General features: G+C 40.0%; 1 protein-coding gene across 2 annotated transcripts; it reads right to left on the bottom strand.

Moving 5' to 3' along the window:
* Window positions 1-3,430: 3,430 nt before the first annotated feature.
* On the bottom strand, window positions 3,431-23,271 carry CTXN3 (cortexin 3). 2 transcript variants are annotated; one of them, XM_030005846.1, is made up of 2 exons: window positions 18,096-19,147; window positions 3,431-3,466 (listed from the first exon to the last, which is right to left on the bottom strand). In XM_030005846.1, exon 1 carries the CDS (start codon window positions 19,096-19,098, stop codon window positions 18,625-18,627), a length of 474 nt encoding a protein of 157 aa, XP_029861706.1. In that variant the 5' UTR covers window positions 19,099-19,147; the 3' UTR covers window positions 3,431-3,466; window positions 18,096-18,624. The 2 variants fall into 2 exon arrangements, with proteins under 2 accessions (XP_029861706.1, XP_029861707.1); XM_030005847.1 differs by lacking the exon at window positions 3,431-3,466 and adding an exon at window positions 23,185-23,271 and having other exon boundaries at window positions 17,779-18,965.
* Between the last annotated feature and the right edge of the window lie 1,100 nt (window positions 23,272-24,371).

Raw genomic sequence — 24,371 nt, 5'->3', positions numbered from 1 at the left:
AGTCTGAGGAAGATAGAAGAAGGAAGGATTGTTTAGGTAGATAAGGACTTAATGTTAAAAAAGTAGAAAATTTCCACAAATGTTTTAAACACAAAGAGGAAATTTTATAGTACTTATAATAAAAGCTAAAAAGCAGCTGAAGAAAGTTGTCCAAAGACAAGCAACAAGACAGTGCTTGAAGGAAAAGGAGTCAGAACAGAAAAACTATTTAAAGAGAAGAATAAAATGAGATAAGTTGTAATACTACAGCTAAGAGAAATGTTCTACATTTAAACTGAAGCAGAGAAGAGTGTAGAAATCTGTGTTGAACACGATCGAGTAAAAAACTCAGCAGACACTTCTGAGAAAAAGTCATAGCAGAAGCACCATAAATGATCTATAACAAGATCGTCTGCGAGTAAGCATGGCCAGAATAGCCTTGTGCTGAACAAAGCTTGAAAGTTGCAAGCCAAGAGAAAGGAAAAATGCTAATTAAAACCAATTAAAAATGCTAGAGACCTAGTCACTTGTGAAGAAAATTATGAAGATAAGCAAAACTGGACACTGCAGACACATAAAAGAAGAAGAAAATAGCATGGGGCACCACCCATGCACATCACATTTCTACCCCTAAACCAACTGGGATTTGCACTGCTCTCTACTTTAAGGATAATTTTCACTGAATAATCTGGTTAGCAAATGTTCACAGCTCAATGGGGAATCAGTCATTCTTTTCCCCCACATAAGTTCTTTCCTGTGAGGTTTATTACTCTGCCCACTGCATCGTAGTTATGTGCTCCAACAAAGATCTCTTTAAATCATCACCTACAGAAACTGTCTAGCTTTTTGGTAATTTGAGACCAGCTATTGCAACAAATGGAGCATCCTTGTATAACAGAGAATACGCCTCACATAGAAGAAACAAGGATTCATTGCAGACAAGGCAGAAGAACAATAGACTCACTGTTGAAGAAAGGCATAAATAATTGAGAACGTCTGCAAAGGGACTAAGTTCTCAGAGAAACTGGCTTTTAGCCACTTGTAAATTAAGTGTGAAGCACACAGAAGTAGGAGGCAAACAAACCTGAAATGATTAGGCAAAGGAACAACCAAATACTAGTCCCAGTCAGGCAGTCAGCATATTAGCCCTAGCTGTAGACAAAGCACAACAGACATCTTGTATGAGTTTCTAACAGCAGGCTACAATCTTGTTTGACTGCATGACCTCAGTGTGTGTGTGTGTGTGTATACACATGTACATACACACACACACACACATGCATGCGCACACAGATGTATACATCAAATCAGGCACACTCCAGCATCTGTACATGACTATAGGACACAATTTGTGGTCTCCAGCTGGGTGAACCCCAAATTGTTCTACCTAGAGGAACATATCTCACAGTAACTATACATTCAGTTTGGTATGTACCCTCATATATTCAGTGTTCACATTTCCCTAACCTCATGTAAACCTTGCTGTAACTCAAAGTCCCATGCCTTTTTCTTCCAAGAGCTACACCTTGACCAGTCTCTAACACAAGGCACCATTTGCTGGGACCTTCATCACCCTTAAGTTACACCAGGTGTAAAGCTTCTTTACTAAGAATCAGAATCATCTGCAGTTGCCCCAGCTGAAAAACAACAAGGCTGTGAGTCAGACTTTAGTCAGCCAGGGCCTCTTGCTGCAGTGGTGAGCCCCATTACTCTCATGTCCTCTAACATGCTTAACAGCCTCTTTTATTAAAGAGTTCTTTTATTAAACAGTTTAACAGATATCAGAACACAAGCACTCTTGTACATCTCCCCCCAATACATTCTCCATCTTATCACCTATTGCAAACTGGGATGTGCCAGAAGGTGCTGCCATAGAGACGACCCTCACAACACCCCATTCAGATAACTTTATATGGTTTAAGAAACATCTAGCAGCTCCATTGATTTGCATTTAAATAGCTGGTATATCCTCTAAAGAGTCCTTGGTTTGCTAAAACTCTTCTGTTACAAAAAACCAGGAAACAATGGTGTCTCCTCTGAAAGAATACATTCAAAGAAATAGGAAGCAATCTTTGTCTTTCCTAAAATGGCCAGTTTTACATAAATCAGTGCATGATCTCTGTCGCTTCAGCACCATGCAGTTTTTGGCAAACAGATCATAAATAGCCAGTACTGCTACAGATGCTGAGCTTCCATTTTACAAGAGTGGGTGGAGCATAAAACGGTGGCCAGGTGCTGGCAGATCTCAGTTAATGAAAAGTAAATGGTTTGCAAGGATGGGGATGATCTCTCAGTGTAACCACATGGTTTCCTGTGGTTTCTTTGTGTTGAGGTATACATTCTTTTACTCCACTTTCTCTCTTTTTTGCATGTGTACATGTCAGGTTTGGTCCTGTTGCACACTTCTGTAAGTATGTGTAAGATTGATTGTTTCCCTTTTCTTTCAATCTGGCTGTTTCCCTGTCTCTCTATTTTTCTGACCATAATGATGTGGTCTTTTGGGATTCAGCCTATCACTTTCTAAGATGTTGTAGTCATTACTTGTTAGAGACAGCCTACTCACCCCAGGGTGTCATCCTGTTCATGTTCATGTTCCTAGTACAATTGCAAAAATTGCTAGGACTTCTCTGTGGATCATGAGTGGGAAAATTAACCCTTCTTCCTTTGCTTCATTCCGCTTACCTTGCATGACAGATTTACTTGCCTTCAGAAGGTACCATGCCAGAGAATTAACTCTTTTCCTAAAAGGAACTCTGAGCAAAAGGCTATCCCTCTCCAGGGAGATCCAGTACACTCCATCCTGTCAGGGAGCGACCTGTGGCAACATTGTGCTCCTTGTTAGCTTTTGCACCCAGCAAATATATGGTTTCAAATTAATCAGCCTGCTGTCAACATGCAAAAAGCTGTTCGCACACTGTCATGCATCTGTACCAGAGCCTAACTGGTCAGCAACTCATTGTTTAACAGAAATGCATGTTTCTGAAGTGTTACAAACATGATTATCATCATTGTTTGGGAGGGAATACTTTAATTCACTCATGAAGTTCAGCCACCTTTACCATCAGTGGATGAGTAGTACTGCCAGGAATGGTGGCCAAACCAATCTGCATGAGCCAGAGACTTTTTCCTACATGCCTTCCACACCTAGCCCACTGCCAAGAGTAATTTAGGTCATAGTGACACTAGCAAGTAATTTCACCAGTTTATACTGGTATGTCTAATTTTTTTTTTTTTTTGGTCGAGTTCATTATTGCAACCTTTAACTGAATGATAAATTGAGCCAAAAGTAGTGTTTTTATTGAAATCACTGTACTGCTGATGTAACCATTTGGGTTTGAATATGGAATCTTCTGCTCAGGAAAGACTGAACTTTAGTGAGCCTCATAAATGTCAATGGCAAAGAAATTTTGTCTAAATGTGAGCATTAAATGTCTCATACTTACAGTCCAGTTGTATCATCATCGGTTTTACATTTTGTAAGGAGAGGCTGAAAAACAAGGAGAACACGAGGAGAAATCTCCAAATAATAACATACGTACAATGCATCCACCCTGGACAACGTACCCACCCATGGCAGCAGATGCCTGCTGCCTTGTCCCTTAGGCCAAGGCTCCCCTTCAAGGGTTTTGTTTTATCTTATCGTCAATTAAGCTTAAAAAGACAATAAAAAGCCCAGTATGAACTCATTACAGGAAATGAATGTTCAGTGAAGTTGCTGAAATAAATGCACAGAAGCTATTTTTCATGGCAGAGTACTGTGCCTCTTTCTCCAGAGGTCAGCAGCAGGAGCAACGTGCCTGTTCTGCCCTCCCAGCTGCTCCATTCTCCTGTCATCTGAGTAACTCTAACCTGTTCCCGTAGGTCTTTCTTCCCACTCTTCAGGCCATGTTTTCAAGCTCACCCTTCTTCTAGCAGTGGGCATGCTGAGGAGCACTGCTCTAATAGCAACAGTGGCCCTCCTGGACCTGACCCAGGCTTAACATGTACAATTCACCATTTCACTGTGGCACTTCCTTGGCATGGGAGGATTAATCTGGCATATGGGCTCTAGCCACTTTCCTTATAGCCTCAAGAGGAAGGTGTGTGTCTGGTAGTAAGGCGCAGCTGATGCAGTATTGTGTACCCTGTTCCAGCTACTTCTGACACACAAAGTAGTTCCTTGGGGCTATAGAGAACTGTAGAGAAACTAAGGCAGTCTAGCTGAACTTCTGTGCACCAAAGGAGACACCAGTTGGTCCCACTATTAGAAAGATGCAAGGAAAGTCTTAAATCACTGGTATTTTCCATCTCAGGTCCAGCCCAAACTGTGGTAAGCACAAAACAGGGGGCTGGGAGGTTGCTTAACTAAATACTGTTGTAGAAAAGCAAAGAATAGCTAGCACAGATTATATGTCTTAAAATATTTCTAGTTCCAGCAGATAAACCTGGAGTTGCTAAAAAATCCCATACTCAGGGACTTTACTGCATATTTAGCAAGAATGGGGAACCAACTCTCAAGGAAAGAAGAAAGGAAGTCAGTCATGAAGTAACAGGGTCAGACAACAGCCTTGACATTTGCACCAAGTGAGGTGGGCAACTCCTCAGAAGTCAACTGGGAGATCTCAGAGTACAGCTGCAGCAGCCTCACATCTGTTACGAGTGTGTATTTAGTTTTTCACAGCCTGTCCCAATCCCCAATACAGTCCCACAATCAGAATAATTTGTAAACATCACCCAATTTTGAAATCCAGCACTGTGAAGATTGAAATTTGGGCAACTTACAAAATTTATTGGCTTGTGCTTATATTTTCCAATTCTTACACAATAAAAGACAGAGGTTAATTACATAAAAAACCACTGGACATATTTCCATTTCAGTTTCAATTTTACACTATCTAATTATAATGGGTAGATCTAGCTCACCGAAGTAATATGTTGCAGATGTGAAATACTATCATTATAATGTGGAGGGGAAACATACACTAATTGACAACATCATGTGAAGTAGTTAAATGGATCAGATACACTGGAGGTTTGTTATTTTTACATTTTGTTTTCCAAGTTATCACCAATGTCAAAAGATCTGTATTATTTGTAATTTTTTAGAAGTAGGAAAAAGCAAATTACTGGGTATACAAAATAACTCAAAGTAGCTGCATGAATACTATTAATAATGGGATTTGCAAAAGTTTAATACAGGAAAATTATAGTAAGGACATCATGGACTGCAGTATGTCTGCAAATTATCACAGAATCATAGAATCATAGAATCACTTAGGTTGGAAAAGACCTTCAAGATCATCAAGTCCAACCATCATCCATGCCCACTAAACCATGTTCTGGAGTGTCTTGTCTATGTGCTTTTTGAATACTTCCAGGGATGGTGACTTAACCACCTCCCTGGGCAGCCTATTCCAATGTCTGACAACCCTCTCAGTAAAGACATTTTTCCTAATATCCAACCTAAACCTCCCTTGCTGCAACTTGAGGCCATTTCCTCTCATCCTATCTCCAGCCACCTGACAGAAGAGACCAGCACCCACCTCACTACAATCCCCTTTCAAGTTACTTGTAATACTTAAAATTAGTCACATCTCTAGTGGGGGAAAAAAGCACTTCAGTAACCACTATTTTACTTTAGTTTTTAAGACCTCAGACACAGAAATCAAATTAATGTTCATACAAGTACTCACAAAATATGGTGGATATTCCCTTGCTTATAGTGTGCAGCTACCTGCTTTTGGAATGTTATTAAAGGTTGTTGATACAATGTGAAAAAAGGTCCAGGTTCTCTATCATCCATCTAGGCATCCTTCTCTCCCAAATTGCCTTTGACCAATTTAGCTTTAGTTTTATGACAAGTCTTCTATAAAGTCTTCTACAAACTGTATCATCAAATAGATTCACCTAATGCAATACCCGCTTTATGGCAAAGGAGCAGAGAATCTCCTGCTGCCAGGTAAGTCCATCAGCACAAATCCCAGGGCTAGCTGAATACTACCCTTCACGTTCAAGCTATGACTAGCACATCTGAGCCACCTGAAGTGGTTCATTATGGCTGATACTATAGAATAATTTTCATCTGCCCCATACACTTCCCAGTCAGAATTACTACAGTAGAAATTGTTTAGCTTGAAATTAATTATATACTGCACTTCAGCACAGCTAACCAGATATAATAAACAAGGGTGGTATTTCAGAATACTGTTATGAAAAACAAGCTGTACTCTGAACTGAATTGCTCGTGGTTTGCTAGAGAAGAACAGGAACAATGTCCACAAATGATGAGCTTTTTTCTGCATGATTTTTACTGGCAAACTGAAAGGTACAAATGAATAGTCTGGAATGGATTCCACTGCATGTGGAATAACCCATTAATTTAGAGCAAAACAGAAATAGCTGATTTTAAAGTTATACTTTATCTTCAGATTCTATCAAATTTAGCATTGCAAAGAAACATCAAAGGCAACTCTATGTTCGTGCAGTCTTAGGTCAGCTAAGAGCAAAATGGTTCACTTTTTCCAAGTTAGAGTATTCCATCCAATGTTTCTAATTCTCTGTGATCTGTCAGATTGTATTTTTCCCTGCCTCTTCACACCCCTGTAATGTCCATTGTGTGTAGGGCACAAGAGTCAGAATTTGTGTCTGTCCTTCTCATTCATACATGCATATGTCAGAAGAGGTTTTCATTTCTCTCCCAGAATATTTTTTTTCCTGATTCATGCTGCTTCTGGTACGTTCTGCTTTAAGTTGGCAGTTTGTCACACTCTGGTAGATCTATGTACAAGTTCATACTTTATTTATATAGAGCTGGTAAAAACAAGTAATCAAATAATAGATTCTTTATAGTTATCAAGGTGCAAAAGAGATTGCTTGAGGGGTATTGAAAGTTGAAGAAGGGCTTTTTGCCATAACAATAATGCTTAACTGTTTCAAATTTATACAAAAACCTTAGTTTCAATTATCAAGTTCCCAACTGTTGTTGTAGGCCAGCAGTTTGTACTGCTGTTGATTCTATCATCAGGCACAGAAGGATATTTGTGGAGTACAACTTTGTTTTATTGTACACAATTCAAAGGAACAGATGTGGGAATAAATAGAACAGAGTATCAGTGCTCCCACCTCTACAATAACCCTGACAATAAACACCCTGACAGCCCTACCATACAAAAGCCCTTCAGCATTATAAACATTTTGTCACTACAAAGAGCAACCCTTGACCACTTTACAGAAGACAGGCAATCCTATCTGAAAGAAACATGGTACTCTCTTGGACTCTTTCTTAAGCTTTGCACATGCTATGACTTTCAGGTCTGTAATTCCCAGCATGTCCAGCTCTGCTCTTGAGTCTATAGCAAGCATGAGTCAGCTGGCAGGAGGTGCGTTTTGTTTGCTAACTATCTTGTGGTAAGTCCCTTACGTGCTCCCACCTCCACACATGCTTTCCCAGATTGGAGTTCAACCTCTAAAAATATAATCTGCATTCAGTGCAATACAGCCTGAGGACACTCAGCCTTAGCCACGCAGTACTGATCTTATGTGAACTTTCTTTACCCATAATATAACAGTATCAGTGAAAATCAGATGTAGTCCTGGAATAAGCAAGGTCAAAAAACAGATCTCAAAAACTTGTCTTGATTTTGGAACTTGAAATCAATGAAAGATGTCCGCTGGTCCAGACCAATAATAGCAATTAACAAAATAAACTTAATAAAATTACATCAGCAGTCCACAGCTCATGAGCAGACCACCCTCTCTTGGCAGATTCTGCTTCGCAGTGTGTTTGCTTAGCTTACTGATCTTCCTGTGTCATGAGTCTACAGAGATGCAATTTTCTTTTCAGTGGAGGGCTTGCAGATTTCAAAATTCCCTTCCCGCAGAAATAATGGATTTTCACAACTAATGAGGAAGAAGGTGGGTCCTAACTGAGACATCTCCCTCAACCCTATTCTCAAACTCTGGAAGGATTTGAGAAATATCCACTTCTTTCTCTTCCCCTCCTATTCCAAATTTTTGAAAGAAAAATAGTAGATAATGACAAATTTTTGATAAAATATTTATATATCTCTTTGTTTTCTCTGAAGAAAAAAAAAGAATACTGTAGATCTGTAGAGCAAAAAAAAATTAATTCTCTTAAAACTGAGGTATGCGGATCTAGCCTCACTCAGCACAGACCTTTCTTTCTAGTAAATCTGCTATTCAAACTATAGATGGTAGCTGTACTTCACGTACAATAGAAAGGCACTTTCCCTGGATGCATATAATCTAAACAGTATAAGCAGAGTGGAAGCGCTGAAAGGCCAAATCCTGTACGTAGAAAAATAAAACCAGAAAACCTGTCCAAACAATCTCTGGTGTATCCAGCATTTGAAGTATGTGTTTGACAGGGTGGGCAAAACAGCTTTATGATTACTTCTAGGTGGACTTGCATTTCAGCAGCAATAAAGATTTGTCATTAATCCTTGCTCTCAAAATCTAGCTCCTGAAATGAAAACGTTGTCGTGGTGTAACCCCAGCCAGCAACTAAGCACCACGCAGCCGCTCACTCACTCCCCCCCCACCCAGTGGGATGGGGGAGAAAATCGGGAAAAGAAGCAAATCCACGGGTTGAGATAAGAACAGTTTAATAGAACTGAAAAGAAGAAACGAATAATGATAATGATAACACTAATAAAATGACAACAGCAATAATGAAAGGATTGGAATGTACAAATGATGCGCAGTGTAATTGCTCACCACCCACCGACCGGCACCCAGCTAGTCCCCGAGCGGCAATTCCCCGCCCCCACTTCCCAGTTCCTATACTGGATGGGACGTCACATGGTATGGAATACCCTGTTGGCCAGTTTGGGTCAGGTGCCCTGGCTGTGTCCTGTGCCAACTTCTTGTGCCCCTCCAGCTTTCTCGCTGGCTGGGCATGAGAAGCTGAAAAATCCTTGACATTAGTCTAAACACTACTAGCAGCAAGTGAAAACATCGGTGTTATCAACATTCTTCTCATACTGAACTCAAAACATAGCACCGTACCAGCTACTAGGAAGACAGTTAACTCTATTCCAGCTGAAACTAGGACAAACGTACATAGGCAACACTCATAAAGCCATTATATGGGAGGCTCTTCTATTCTGTTGTGGAAAAGATCAGTTCTGCCATCAGTTGATACGTAATACCTTGGCATTTGATAGCTTTAATGTTGTTTATGACAAAGTGGTCTAAGCACATGTTGTGATTTAACCCCAGCCAGCAACTCTAGCACCACACAGCTGCTCACTCACCTCCCTCACAGTGGGATGGGGCAGAGAATCAGAAGGGTACAAGTGAGAAAAATCGTGGGCTGAGATAAAGAGTTTAACAAGTAAAGCAAAAGGCACACACGCAAGCAAAGCAAAACAAGGAATTCATTCACCACTTCCCATCGGCAGGCAGGTGTTCAGACAACTCCAGGAAAGCTGGGCTCCATCATGCGTAGCAGTTACTTGGAAAGACAAGTGCCGTAACTCTGAACATACCCCCCCCCCTTCTTTTTCCCCCAGCTTTGTACGCTGAGCAATGATGTCATATGGTCTGGAATATCCCTGTGGTCAGTTGGGGTCAACTGTCCCAGCTGTGTCCCCTCCCAAATTCTTGTGCACCCCCAGCCCACTTGCTGGTGGGGTGGGGTGAGGAGCAGAAAAGGCCTTGACTGTGTGTAAGCACTGCTCAGCAATAACAAAAACATCTCGGCATTATCAACATTGTTTTCAGCACAAATCCAAACCATAGCCCCATACTAGCTGCTATGAAGAAAATTAATATCCCAGCCAAAACCAGCACAGCACATTAGGAAGACTACACGAAGACGTAATGAGCTACAGTAAAGTAATATGGTTAGGTGCGCAAGTTATTTGAAAGATTTACCAAATAGCTTTATGAAGAGGAATTAAACTGCAGGCCAGTCCTCCTCCCTTTTTCAGCTACCAATGCTAAGACAAGAACTGTCCTTGCATGCCCAAGTGGCCACTGAAACTGATTGCAGAAAAGGGTTTTTTTTTCTGTTGTTGGATTTCGTACTGGGTTTTTTTGAATGGGTAGGTACTGCAAGGAAGATTTGAAAGGGCCTATAAAGAAAAAGAAAATAAATTTATTTTTCTACTGCCATTACTGAATCATCAAATAAGTCCTGCTGTACTTCTCCACAAAGAGAATATGAGGAAAATTAGATTACCTACAATTGTCTCCCTGGATTTTTTATTTGAAAACTTACAGATTAAAATTTCAAAGGAAAAATGCACCTAATATTTAATTTTGCTTGTGTGAAACAAAACCCCCAGAAAATAACCTCTGTGACAGCAGACTTCCAGCAGCTGAGCTTCCAGTGTGATCCTTATGCTGCAAGAAAAGGGACTTGGAGTTACCAGTGTTGCTGTGAAGGAAACAACATAAGCCAGCAGTGTGCCCTTGTGGTGAAGGCAGCCGACCACATCCTGGGCTGTATTAGCAAGGGTGCAGCCAGCGGGTCCAGGGCACTGATATTTCTTTATTTTGCTTTAGGCAGACCATGGCTGGTGAACTATGTCCAGTTTGGGACTCCCCAGGCACAGCTAAACCGGAGCAAGTCCAGCAGACTCCAAGCTGATCAGAGGGCTGGAGCACTTGATGCATGAGGAGAAGCTGAAGGCACAGATTTTTTCAGCCTGGAGGAAGGAAAGCTCAGCTCAGATGAGAGCTTACTGCTGCCTACAGCTGACCCCACTGGAGGGTGCAAAGACACAGGTGCAGAATGGAAGGACGAGAAGCGATGTGCACAAGTTTCAGCATGGGAAATTCCAACAGGATTATTTTTTTTTTTTTTTAACCTGAGGATGATCAAATACTTGAACAGGTTGCCCAGAGAGGCCGTGGGATCTCCACTTGTGGAGATATTCAAAATCCAGCTGGACACAGCCCTGAGCAACCTGATCTAAACAGACCTCCCCTTGTCCTTTTTAACCTTTGTGATTCTGTGACTCTGTTTTTATCAACAACTTCTGTTAATGCTGCTACTAACGTGCATATAAAAAAAAAAAAATCCTTTCTTGATCTCGGGTGTTAATGCATCCTTTGTATGTTAGCATAACTCCATACTTCTCAGATACTGGTTTTGTTCTATAAGGAGAATTAATGGGTCTTTTCCAGGGTTTAGTTTTTGGTTTTACATCATGACAGCCATCCAGATATACAACTATCGTGGTGAAGAAGCACAGGGATTTCTTACTGTGAGAGTTACATAGACTATGGCGAGTGCTACAATCCAGAGGGATGGGGATGCTTGTGAGGTTTATCCCATTTAACTGTAAACTGTATCTTGGTTATCAGTACGAAGTGTCAATAAAGACCTTAGCAAGTGCTGCTGAACCTATCCAGGATCTGTTCAGTGGTGAGCCAAAACATGCTTTTTAGTGCTGTGGCTGGGCTTCCAGAAATATTTGAGCTTGTGACTCCAGAGTTTAGTTGTGTTTGCCTACACGAACTGCAAGCACAGTAGACATACTATATATGTCTATGTAATGCAGATATAGATACAAACTCCACAATGAAGTGTAGCGGAGTGATTTCAAGTAGACTTACTGAAATAGCAGCTATTGTGCTTGTTTACATTAGGATTTTATGCTGTTCACTATCTTCTTAGAAAAACATGCTCTATACATTATGTCATAGCAGTGACTGCTTCAGGTACTACTGCCACATGTTTAGTTGTATGTGATGAACGCTGTCTTCATGTAAATGCATTGAATTCTTTTTCGCATTTATGCAATCAGAAAATTTGAGTCTTTTGATAAATATGAATTTGAATAGATCAAGAAGCATTTCAAAGCATGGAAGCTAATTTCAGCCTGCTGAAGTCAAGGGAATACTTACATACCTGAGATGATAAACAATTTTTTAAAATATACTAACTAGCAGTTGTGAATAATTATTTTCTAAACACATTGGAGACTTCCTAGTCTTGATATATCATTCTGTATGGTATTTCTCCATTATCCATTTGTTTTAGGCAAGAACTTTCTCCCCGTATGTCTTAATCTCCAGGATATATTTAGCAAATTGTGATTTTGTTTATTATTCTGTGTCTGCTGCTATGTAACCAGCAACACATGGACTAGCAAGCATTTACTATCAATCAAATTCCACAAAACTATACATTGTAGTCACCTCAAAAACTTCATTTCAATTGTATAAATAAGCATTCTATACTTTAATAACACCCATTTTCTATATGGGTTAGAGAGAAGCTCCAGGAAAGTTGAAAATATTGCATCATATGGTAACTTTACACTGTGTTATGGTAACTGCTAGTGAGATATGTAAGGCCAAAATATTACAGTACTTCAGGGGAAAAAGCTGCATTTTTTTACACAACCCAGTCATGTTATCTTCTGATGTTAACAATAATTAATGGAAATGATCAGTCCATGTTTATAGTAAGAGTTACAATGACTAAAAATAATACTCTTGACCAGGTAGCCCGTAAGCTAGGTCATGGCAATAGGGAAGACAGAGATAAAAATCACAATTCTTCAATTGCTTTAAAGCTCTGACTGATTGCTGCAATTCTTTCATTGTATATTTTGTTACCTTAGCCACTGCAGCATGTCTTCTTGCTTGATTACACCTGGAAATGACTCTTTCTGGGAGAAGTAAAGCTTTGGCAACAAGCAGACAGAGGCATCTGAGCTTGGAATCCCAAACAGAAGGAAGAACTACAGGAAAAAAATCTAAGGCAGAAAAATCTGAAGTGACGAGATAGGAAGAGAAAAAATGATCTTGTGCCAATCATTTTCAAGAAAGAGAAGCTGCAATGTGTAATGCAGTCTCCTGGCACAAAAAAATCCAGATAGTAAATAGAGGGGACACCTCATTTTACACAACTGTTATGTACACAATAATGTTTTATGGCCACTCCTTTCTGGTTATCAAATTCTTTGCACTCTGCTGTTCACAGAGTCATGAGACAAAATGCAGAAAGTATCAGCAAGATTTTTTTTTTTTAACAGCTAGTTAAACTTTATAGAAGTGAAATATTTTTTTATCTAACCAAATTGATTAGCAGGCACTAGTAAAAATTCTCCAGTAACGTCAAATGAAGATTCTATAGGAAGCAGGACAATTTTTAAGTCTCTGCCAAAAACTGTCCAAAGTGTAAACAAATAAAAAAGCAAAACAAACAAACATCCCAACCAGTTATAAAGCCTAATCAAAAATAGAGTGATAGAATAGAAATGGTAATGTCTGCTTTATGACACTGGCCCCTTAATTAGCAGTCAAACACTATGAGTAAAAGTATGTTCAGTCACATCAGAAAGCCAGTGAAAGGATGTTGTCACCACAGTAATGTTATGGCATTTATGGGTCCTGTTAAAGCTTAACAGCTAATGATGCTGCTCCTAAAACCTAGTTGATAAAAAAAAAAAATTGACTGCACATGTATTAAACATCAGTGCAGCACTACCAATTCTTTGATGCAGCTGTATGTGTTTAGGAATTTGGAGACCATTCTTAGTTACACTGATGTAAATCTAAAGTAATGCAGCTGAAGTCAATTACATCAAGCCAAAGCCATGGGGAATCAGCTCTTAAGAATGTGACCCTCCAACTACAAAAACTTCATAAATAATGCTTCTTTTTCTGTTGCAAGGACACTGTGACTAATGTCACAAGATTAAAGACCTTTAGGTCTGCTTTGATTTACACTGGAGTCTGAAGTGATCACCAGCTTCGGCCATGGAATTATAAAGAAGAGGGGCTGGCATTATGTGTGAGTCTTTTTCTGTCTCAGACCAGGCGTTATTGAACATACTTTACTCTAAGATGTAATCCCTAGATGTTCTGACTCTGGCTTTTGTCATTTTTTCCTCATATGGAACAGACAGTCAAAAATCTGAATTTTTTTGCCATGGCTTCATTGTATGTAAAGTAGTTGTCTGCTTAGATATAATTCTCAGTATCACTTTTCTATATTTCAACCTCTAATAACAATTCTAAGAGGCAAGGTAAGATTTTAAACTAATGCAGAAAAAAGTAAAGAATCTTACTGAAAATCAACTCCATGTGATGGAACTACAGTCTAGTTCAGGCACTGGTTATTAAGTTGCTGGGATAGCAGAACTGTACCAAATGCCCCAGTTCCCTTGGAGATTTTGCACTGGTCTAAATAGCAGGTTGGATGCAGCTGCTGCACCACTGGTTCTCCCACAGTAAAAACCAGAGCTCATACAAAGCAGAAGGAACTGTGATAGGACTTACCATGTTTTACAGTTACATCAGAAGTGAAGGATGCATTTTCTACTACCCTGCTGACTAGCACATGGTGACTTCAACATGGGAAAGGAGCCTACACTTCACAGATCCTGCCTTAGCTCTGATAATAAGTCTTCTTTGTCTCTGTCTTGAAAAAGACCTTTCACTCCTCTCTGCTGCTTCTAGACCATGAAGGTAACAATGCGGATGTCTAAAGGCATGATGGGGATTGATTAGTTAGTATGCCAAGAGGTAAAAAAGAAAAATTGCTGTAGTGTCAGCTGCTTTTATGGTGACACTGACAAAAGAACAGGAACCATGGCAGCCTCACATACCAATGCTGCGGAAATGACACCAAACCTATGTATTCAAAAGAAGTCCAAAACTTTATTGCAGAACTCCAAAAGCACTGAAAACAGGATGTGAAATGTAGGAAACCAATAGCTTTATCTTCATGCAAACTACATTGGTATGAATAGACACTTGCCATGTTTTACAGACTAAGCATATTTCAATAAACCAGAATAAAAAAAATGAGATTTTGTGTTGGAGAAAATTCAGGTCACGGCCACAGACCCAGTCATGCTGTAGATAAAAGGGTTTTGGCTTTTTTCCTGCAGTTCTTGGCGGTCTGCAGGCTGCTTCTCAGTGGTCATTGACATGGGAAAGTTTGTCAATCTTTGCACCAAATTGAGTATAAATTCCTACCAAATAGTCTACAGATCAGAGCAGAGGTTGCACCTCCTAACCTAGACTTCTTGAAAGTTGTCCCATGAGACCACATCTCATATGTGTAGCTCTAGTATCTCTGTGTAGAGCTCCAAACCTGCAAAATCCCTGTGTACCAATCCCATTAGGCCCACAGAGCCACATAACCACACATCAGGTACCTCCAGGTCTTCCTCTGGGCGTATGTGTGGTAAAAGCTGACTAAGCTATGCTTCACAGGCTGCTTTGTCAAAATCAAGCATTACACATTTGCTCAAAGTACATAGCAGGCAGACCAAAAGAATAAGACAAGTTTGTATTCATATTTCCTCTTATTTACAAAAAATCCTCTTCTTGGAAACTTTAATTTAAGGTCCATTCAGTTCTATAAACCCAATCTCCAGTGAGAGAGAAGTTTTCCCTGCTGCCAACTGCTTCAGTAGGTCGATGGGTTCTTTTTTGCTCCCAGTTAGCACAGCTGTACTGCTGGATCCCAATTTCACCTACCTTTGAAAGAGAGCTCAGATCCTGCTAGTCGCATGGTAATGACAGATGCCTTTCACTGCAGGACCAACACACGTGTACATATCCAGCAGTAACCCTTACATGGTTCTTGCAGAGTGCACAGAGCTGTGGATTTCTGTGGCTGTATCATTCCTGACACCTGAGCTACTTTCAAGGTAGTTCACGTCCGTACAAGTTGCACCCAAACCCCTGACTGCAGCGAGAAGCAGCGTCGGGGCTGTTGTCACACACATGCACCCCAGACATTGCTGAGAACAGACTGCTGTCTCAACTCCATGCTGTTAGGCCAACGCTTTCATTTAAGAAATTTATCTCATGACTGAGATATAAAAGTCTTGAAATCCTCATTAAACAGCTTTACTCCCTGGCCTCTACCAATAAAGAGTTTTATCTCTGTCTTTATTTGGCTTTCGCTCTCTCCAGTAGGCCTTTGACTTAAACTACCTGTAGTTAGATTGACCAGACTAACATAAATGTGGTTTTTATTAAAAAATTACACATATTCCTTCTTTCTCCACAGTATGTAAGAGTATATTTGCTCAAATTATATCAGGAAATATTCATTCTAAAAAGAATTTCAAAAGATTGCACAGGATTTTCTACAGAAACTGATATAATAAACAAAAGCCTATACCAGAGTGATGCAGCACTGCAGAGTTCCCTGAGCGCAGATGCATTAGCATACAGACCCTCCCTTTTCAGTCTCATTAATATTTCAGGTCATTCCACAGTGAATACATACTCTTGTGAGGCATAGCGATGTGCCAGTGGCTACTTCATAGACTGGAATAGTACTCTTTCTATTCGAAGTCTGGTCTGGTTTCTCCAGGCAAAAGAAAAGTGATCTATCATGAAATTGAATTGCCAGCGTGTCTTCAGAAAACTTCTGTTAGACTTCATGAATGCAAAGGAAAAAGTCTCTGCCGCAGTGGGGGAACTGGTGTGAATTTCCTATCTTTGCTACAGTCAATTTAGCAATATCCACAGATAGGCTGACTTAAAGTGACAGCCTAGCAGTATTAAATTCCCCTTAATAGACTGACTTATCCCAGTGGTTTACAAAAATATCTCCTTGGAATTCTTCCAAACATACCAGAGATGCTGGCCAGCTAAGTCTCCAAAATAGTCCTCAGTTATCAACTTCCAAACTCCACACAAGAATCAAATTGCCTCACTTAGACACTGTGCTACATTCCCTTGACCAGAGTCATCACCTCCCTTTTTAGGTGCGATTATGAGGAAAAGTCTTTTTCTTTTAAAAGAAAATAAAATATATAGAGTCTTCAAAGAAACAGACCCTGACACAGGAGAGAAATCCCAGGCCAGAGGGAGAAACACTGTTACTGCTTCATAAATATTCACAATACGTTGCTTTAGGCAGCACTGGTACAATAACAGGAACATTTCTTGTATGCCACACTGTCGTTACCTTTGGGAAATGATCTGAAAGTTTGAGTTTGCTTTGATCTAGGTGCCCTGGCACTGACAGATATGTAGCTAAAGCCAGTACCTCATGGCTTCTGGAGAACACAGTTGTGTTCCTGTCCCCTTCTGCCCTCTCCATCTAGAAGGTTACCACCCCTGCAAGAAGCTGTGCTTGTATTTCAGCAGTGACAGATCACAGCCCAGCTTCTTTCTGTGAACTTGTCAGGGAGCTGTGTTTGGGGGTCTGGTTGCCCTCCCGTGAACTGCAATAGACAGCTTGCAGAGCCACCCCTCCTTCCACTGCCTCTGCTACAAATAGCTGCAACCTTTAACCGATGGACAGAACAAGCAGCAAAGGGAAATAAATAGCTCTAAGTGCCATGGCTAGAGTCAGAGCCTCAGCTCAGATGAGTCAGCACAGCCCCAGCTGTACCAGCTACGGTACTGGCTTTGTTTCTGCATTTACAGACTGCAAGCCAAAGCACAAAGGAAAACTTCCCAACTACTTGTCATTATTATAGTAAGAGTAAAATAGCTAAATCTAAAGCTTTCTCTGAAAACAGGCAGCATGTGCCTTCCCTTCCCCACTCCATGAAATGTTTAAGAAGCCTGGCAGCACTAGGACCTTTTTTAAGACTCTTCTGTTTCAGGAGTGTGGCCTTTTCCCTCCTGGCAGTACATCAAATGTTACCACTATAGTATTTCAATGCTGCTAAACAATGCTTGCAAACATCCACTTGACTCAAAGTAGTTCTACCAAATTTTATGCAATCTTTTAAATCTTTCTTTCCCTGATCAATCATGCAGATAGTTTTTTGTTTACATTGATTTCTAGGAATGGGTTTTCTTTGTACAAATACATTCAAAGACATTTATAGGTAAAGAGGGTGGTGGTTATTTATTGATTCTTAGCACCAATGTTTCAGTCATCCAATTAGGAAACAAAAACAATGCAGTGTGACTTACACACCCAATAAACAGACTGAGTGAATGCTGGAAATGCAGGGTTTGAAATACATGCAAGACTGAAATTTATTTGCATAAGCTGTTGTAAGAGTAATGCAAAAATCTATCTTCATAGAAAACAGGTTTGGCACAAAAAGACAAAGGTAGGCCAAAATCATTATACACCTTATTCACAACAAAGGTTACAGTCAGTGATTTTTTAGTATTACGTAGCTTAATCACTGCTTAATACTAAGAAAGATCATCTTATTGAATACCTGGGAAAACATGGAGGAATTTTTTTCTTCTGAAGTTTTCTAGCTCTTTCAATCTTATCTTCCTCACTTGTCTTCAAAGCATGGGAGATAGAGTAAGAAGAGTCTTGCGGAGCTTTAAAAGCTAATTTACTACATACAGATCATAAAAACACATTGTTACCTCATTTGTAAGACACCTTCCTCCACAGACTCTTGTTAATGATAAAACAGCTATGCAAGAGAAGACATGCTCTAGTGTCTCTTAGCTGGTTATAAGAGATCACATACACTACATATTTTTCCAATGCATTCTGAAGAAAATTTCTGCTAATGCAACCTTTATCGTTTTCCCAATGAGGAGATTCAGTGATGTACTTTCAAAAATCCAACTTGCTTTGGTATTTAATTAAAATCAAATGCATTGTGTGCATATTTCTATGTTGCAACTCCTACAATATTTGAAAAAAATGTAAGCCAGAAACAAAATAGACATTCCATCATTTTTCTTTCTTTATCAGAGTGCTAAATAAGCCTCCATACTTCTCAGACTCTAAGCAAAAGCATAGTCAAACTGGCCTTTCTCCAGTCCATCAAGTCCATCAGCCCAGGTTGATGTTGGCATACTGCGGTAGGGGTCAAGGAGAATTCGGAAGCAGCGAACAATGAGGATTCCCAAGAAAATAAATAATAAAATCACAAAGGCAAACGTTGTTTTCTGTTCCAGGGTCATGCTAGAATTTGGTGTCATGTTCCCAGATGGCACAAAAGAGGCAGTGAATATCTCTCCATCCATCATCCAGGGAAGCTGAAATGAATAATCCCACAGCTGCCTTCTTTTCATCATCAGTTTGCTGAGGTCAGAGTAGAAGCCATTTAGATGCACTTTGCTCTCTGTAGGGCAAGGGGGAAGCAATGTTAACTGTGAATAGCTCTCTTGTTTGTTTACTTCAATACAATTTTCTCCTAATGGAGAAAAGTGAGATGGAAAAGAACTTGACAGCAGGTCTGCTTGCCTCTGCATCATATATGAGAGACCTTTTAGAAATCCTCTACCATTCTGTTGGCAGTGCAGAATCCAGCCACCAGTACTAAATGTCACTAGACCCTGAGCTGGCAGTAACCTCTCCCTGCCTACCATATCATTTGGACTGGGGTAGAACATTTCTTTCCTGCAAGGGGGAGAATGAGAGGTTTAATCACACTGCTCCAGTGGGTAGCCCACAGAAATGACAAATTGCATGCCTCGCTGCAGGACAAACAAACTGCAGTTGATGCTTCTCTAAGTTGGGGGAGAGGCATTTGAAAAACAAATGTAGTTATGGTTTTGCACACAATGACCAAAAATGTTTTGAGGTGCGATGGACCAGGATCCACTGCAAGGCAATAATATGAGTGTGTCCCCACAATGGAAGGCTGCAACCATTCAGTGCCTGTAACACTGCAGCATTTATGAAGGAAAGGCATAAAAAATTTGTGTTTGAAATGAGAGAATATTTAGGAAGGCAGCCTGAAGTAAGTCAAGGAGTAATTTAGCTCAAGGGCAAATGTTTCTTCTTACAGAAAGAAATATTCTTTCTTCTTCAAAATCAGAATCAGGCTTACAAACACAGTTAACAAGAAAATGTTTTTTATGTCACCAGCTCTGCCACATCAAGAGAATCACCGGGATTTGGGACTGAACTTGGCTGTTTCTAGACAGCAGAGCATATGCTGTGCTACCACCTGCCTGGCATGTCTGCTCCCTTGACTGTCTGTCTGGGTGTCTGCCTACCATTACTTCCTCCTCCCTTGCACAACAGATTTTCCTTCCAGCGGGAGGGAAGCACTGCTGGACGCCACAGCTTAGGCCTGGTTATCAGCACCACTGAAATTACCTGTAAAGTGTTCTTAGCAGAAGAAAGGCTTCAAAACTGGTGGAAGGACAGCGATGCCTCAGCTGAACATGTTGTGTTAATGGTTAGAGGAAGGAAAAGAAATAGCAGAACACAAGGCAGTGTATAGCATGCACAGATGAAACTTTCACATGATTATAACCACTCCATCACTGGACTGGGGTCAGCAATGATTTATAAGCATGCCTCAGTAACAATAGTTAGTAGGTATAAGTGGATTAAGAAAGCATAGTCATACTGGAATATTGCCAGCATTGTTCTAAAAACTGTACCTTAAACAAAATAGAGAAAATATTAAAACAACAAAAATATTGGAACTGCATGGTTATTACTGCCTGCTTTCATTTATGATGGAAAGGATAGAAAGATCAAAAATGTTAACTTCCAGTCTTTTGAAAGAGTGTCTCAGCTACCAGCTGATAAAAAAAATGCGGAGGACTGCCTAATAGAGAGAGCTAAAACTTTAGGAACAACTGGTTTAATAAAGCTGACAGACTTTTTTTGGGGGGGGGGGGGGGTTGATACCTGGTGAAGGAAATAATGAATTCTGGTGAAAAATAATCTTGTTATAAAAAGAAGAAACATATAAACTGAGACAGACTGTACCACTGTGGCAGTGATGCTACAGTGAAGGCCAAAGGTAGCGATGCCCCCTTTTAAAAGACCTCTGGTACCCTGACTTCAGAAAGCTCTTCAGCACACACATTATGTGATGGGTTTTAATGTTATTTAAGCATATGCCATCAGCTATTCACATATTATACACACTTAACAGTCTTTCCTAAAACTGCAATCACACGATACAGTAACTATGCTTGCTCTCACAGATCAGAATGTTTTAGGAAAGGTTTTCCTGACACTTTTCTAGGCGTTATCGGAATACAGTTAGCAACCATGGGAGAAAATGCAGAAGATGGAAAATCTGTGACTGTCAGGAAAGATCAGCTTTTGACATGCTGGTTTAAATGTCAAACTTAGAATAGACAAAGGATTCTGTGCACAGTATCATTTCAGTTTTGAAGAAACTTGACTTCAAAAAGAGACATGTAATTATTGACTCTGTGATAAGCAAATGCAGTTCATTATTTTCCTTTTGGGATCAGAGTAGGCACCTAAGTGGGATAATACAGAGAAGAGTTAGCTACTCATTTTCATACCAGTGAGCAGTATTGACTGATTTTAGGAACAAGTGAGATGTCTGATTATTTTACAATTTGCAGCTTTTCACACTCTGAATCCTAATTTTTATGCTATAGATTATATGCAGTAAAATACTAAGACTACATGTCAAAGCTGAAAGGAATGTATTTCCGAGGCTTCAGGCTTCCAGGCAGCCTTCTGGGTGTGCTCATTATACTGAATGATTGCAAACTTTTTGGGACAGCAGTTTGTCTCGCAGAAAAGATCAATACCTGGCATAAACACATCCTTTGCCCTCTTTGAACCACTTATTTTGCAAGCTAAAACTTAAATGAGATCATTAACCATTTCCTTTGTGACAAAATGATGCTTAAGTATCCCCAGGGATACAAGCACATGGGTACTTGAAGGAGAAGGTAACTAGCTGAAGACATTAATAGGGTGTATCTATAGACACAAGTAATTGGGCTTAGAAGCACCTTGGTGACAGCCATGTGGGCTTGCACCCTTCTGGCCTCTGGTCATTGACTTGGAGCAACTGGTGTAAAGGAGTTTCCCAGCCCCTCATCTTCCTCCGTGCCTGTCACCATCTGTTGTGTGAGCAGAGCTCTGGGGGCACTGGGCACCAGAGACTCTTTCCAACTGGAAACATTCCCTATCGAGGAGACTATAAAGACTGTACATGGCAACCTTTGAACTGTATTTTCTTCCATGAGAACCTCTGCACTCCTTGCGAGAGTTCCTCCAGCCTCCCTGAATTCCATCCTGCCTCAGTGGTACTGATCAAAGACTGACAGGGAGGACAGGAGCCTGGAAGAAGGTGCTGGGGAGCTGCAAAGAGAGCCAAAAAGGCCCTTCCCCATAACATAAGGGAGATTTCTGCTCAAAGATCCATCTAGTGCAGATCCCGAGATGAAAGAGATGAAAGCATGAGTGTGATGCACACTATAGGTATCCCTATTTCAGCACAAAGGTATCCATGCAGCCAAAACGAATAAATAAAAAATACAGATCATAACAAGGGAGGTGGTAGAAACCAGATAATACTAACAACACAACCCGAATGTGTTTCTTTTCATCTTATTCCAACCACTAAGAGCTAGGCCAGGTTATAGCATGGGTGGGAAAGCCTCACGATTGTTTAAAAATTTGTTGACATAACCAAGATTCCTCTACATGCAGACCTGCTCCTTTTTTTTTTCCCCACATCTCAGATAAAATCATAACTGATAGAACAAACAGATTATCCTTCACTTAAATGACTAGCCCTGATTTTTTTTTTTTTTTTAAGGCAGAAGTGCCCCCTTCAATTACTTTCTGTAATGGGTCCCCTGCAGATGTGTCTAATCCTTTGTTTAATGAGTACACAGTTGCACATCACTCTATCCACATCAGGTTGTTATTATAATTTCTCCTTGCCAGTGTGCACACATCCATTAGGTAGTTCAATTATATCTCTCCCTGAGGTGGTGCTTACAGTCTCAGATACTAAGTTTATAAAGAAATAAAGAAACAGAGCAAATCACTAGTGGCATTAAACTGACAGGTTAGTCCTTGGCACATCTGAAGCCTTAGTAGCCTTCGTACAGTTTCAAGTGCCCACCTGCAGCCCAGTAGCTGAAATATGAGCTGGGCCTGGTCAAATGTCACCAAAAGGTAACTTTTCTGGTCAAACCACTAAGATTTTTGAAGTTAAAATGTCATTGGATTAATTAGATGATAGAGCTATCTACACATTCGTATGAAAGATACAAATTCTCAGGACTCTGAACAGTTAAACTTGTTCAAAGCGCCTTTGATTGGTCTTTCTGTGCTTTCAGCATTTCATTTGTTTCAAAGTTGACTTTAATCGAAAATTGCTGTACTTAAAAGGATTTCCTTAGGGCTCACAGTTTAAAGCTTCTTACTTTGAGAACAATAGGACTAACAGAAACAAAGGCTTTAAGATCTGCACCTCTAGGAACTACATATTTACAATTAAATTTGGCTTTGTTCTGTTGTTTAAACTGCCCCCTCTTTATTACCATGTACAATATAAATTGCATTTTGTATCAACACCCATATGTTTATGTTCTTACCATGAAAGACTTGTATGTTGGTGAGTAGTCACAGCCAACGAGACTGTAGGAAATCACATCCCAGTTTGCTGAGTAGAATCTTACTTCTACCCATTTTGCCAATTTCTGTATACTACCTGTTCATAAACTTGCATATTATCCCATCCATGTAGCTGCAATACGGCATGAATACTCTGAGACACACAGAAGCTCTGGAGCTGACCTTCAGTTGCTGTGAATTGTTCCAATATAGTTGGAGGTACACACAGATTAGCATTGCTGGCCCTTCATCTTTCAAAATACTGAGGAACTGGTAACTCAAGAAACTATTGAAGACATCCAGACTAAAGTGTGACATACATACACAATCTATGTGTCCATGGATTTAAAGCAAATATTTTAATTAAAACCATTAACAGTGAAACACCATATAGAGTGGCAGCATCTGTTTATTGCTATTTCTTGACAGATCATTCACTGCACAATGTTCTGTGTAAATCACATAAAACAAATAGAAAAGCCTTTGAAACAAGCAAGTTCAAAGGAGGAATCTGACCAGCAGAAAACCATTTGAGACACAGGGGCTTGCAGTCTTGCTAACAAGGCCAAATATCCTGCTACTGCAGTTAGTTATACAGTTCTGCTGACTTAATTACCATCTTGCCCACTTACATTTTTGGCCCTGTAAAATTTGACTGATTAAAATTACAGTTAAGCAATAAACACATCAAGACATTAAACATCAAGACATTTAAACACAGTAAACAGGATATTTTGCTTTCTCTTTCAAGTCAACAACCAGAGACTTTCTTTTGCCCTTCTTGTTCACTCGAAATTTACTGGCTTAATCTGTAAGGTCCTGTGACTTCACGGAGTGCTTCACAACGTATGCCTGATATGCAGATATCCTATATTAGTGGAGCAATTGGGTTTTCCATTATGAAATATCTCATGGAATGTAGCAAGCACACAGCTGTGCCAAGCCCATGTGCATGATTTTCCTATACCACCCATACTAGTTTCACTGATTACTCACTTCCTTGGCTACAAAAACATATGGCAAGTTTCTTCAGGCTCAAACATCAGTACACAGACTATTTGAGCAAAGATATTTCCATGCAGTCACAGCTCAGTTGCTGTGATTGACATTCTAAGCCTACCTTAAATAAACAAAACTTGATTACAAAAAAGTACCAGGCTAAAAAATT

The sequence above is a fragment of the Aquila chrysaetos genome, chromosome Z (assembly GCF_900496995.4).
Source record: "Aquila chrysaetos chrysaetos chromosome Z, bAquChr1.4, whole genome shotgun sequence".
Classification (NCBI taxonomy): domain Eukaryota; kingdom Metazoa; phylum Chordata; class Aves; order Accipitriformes; family Accipitridae; genus Aquila; species Aquila chrysaetos.
Note: the sequence above shows the minus strand (reverse complement) of the source record. Positions and strands in the feature narration are given on the sequence as shown.

Bases quoted from the DNA above. Each gene is read 5' to 3' on its own strand.
- CTXN3 (XM_030005846.1), bottom strand. From the start codon at position 19,098: ATGATGCAGAGGCAAGCAGACCTGCTGTCAAGTTCTTTTCCATCTCAC.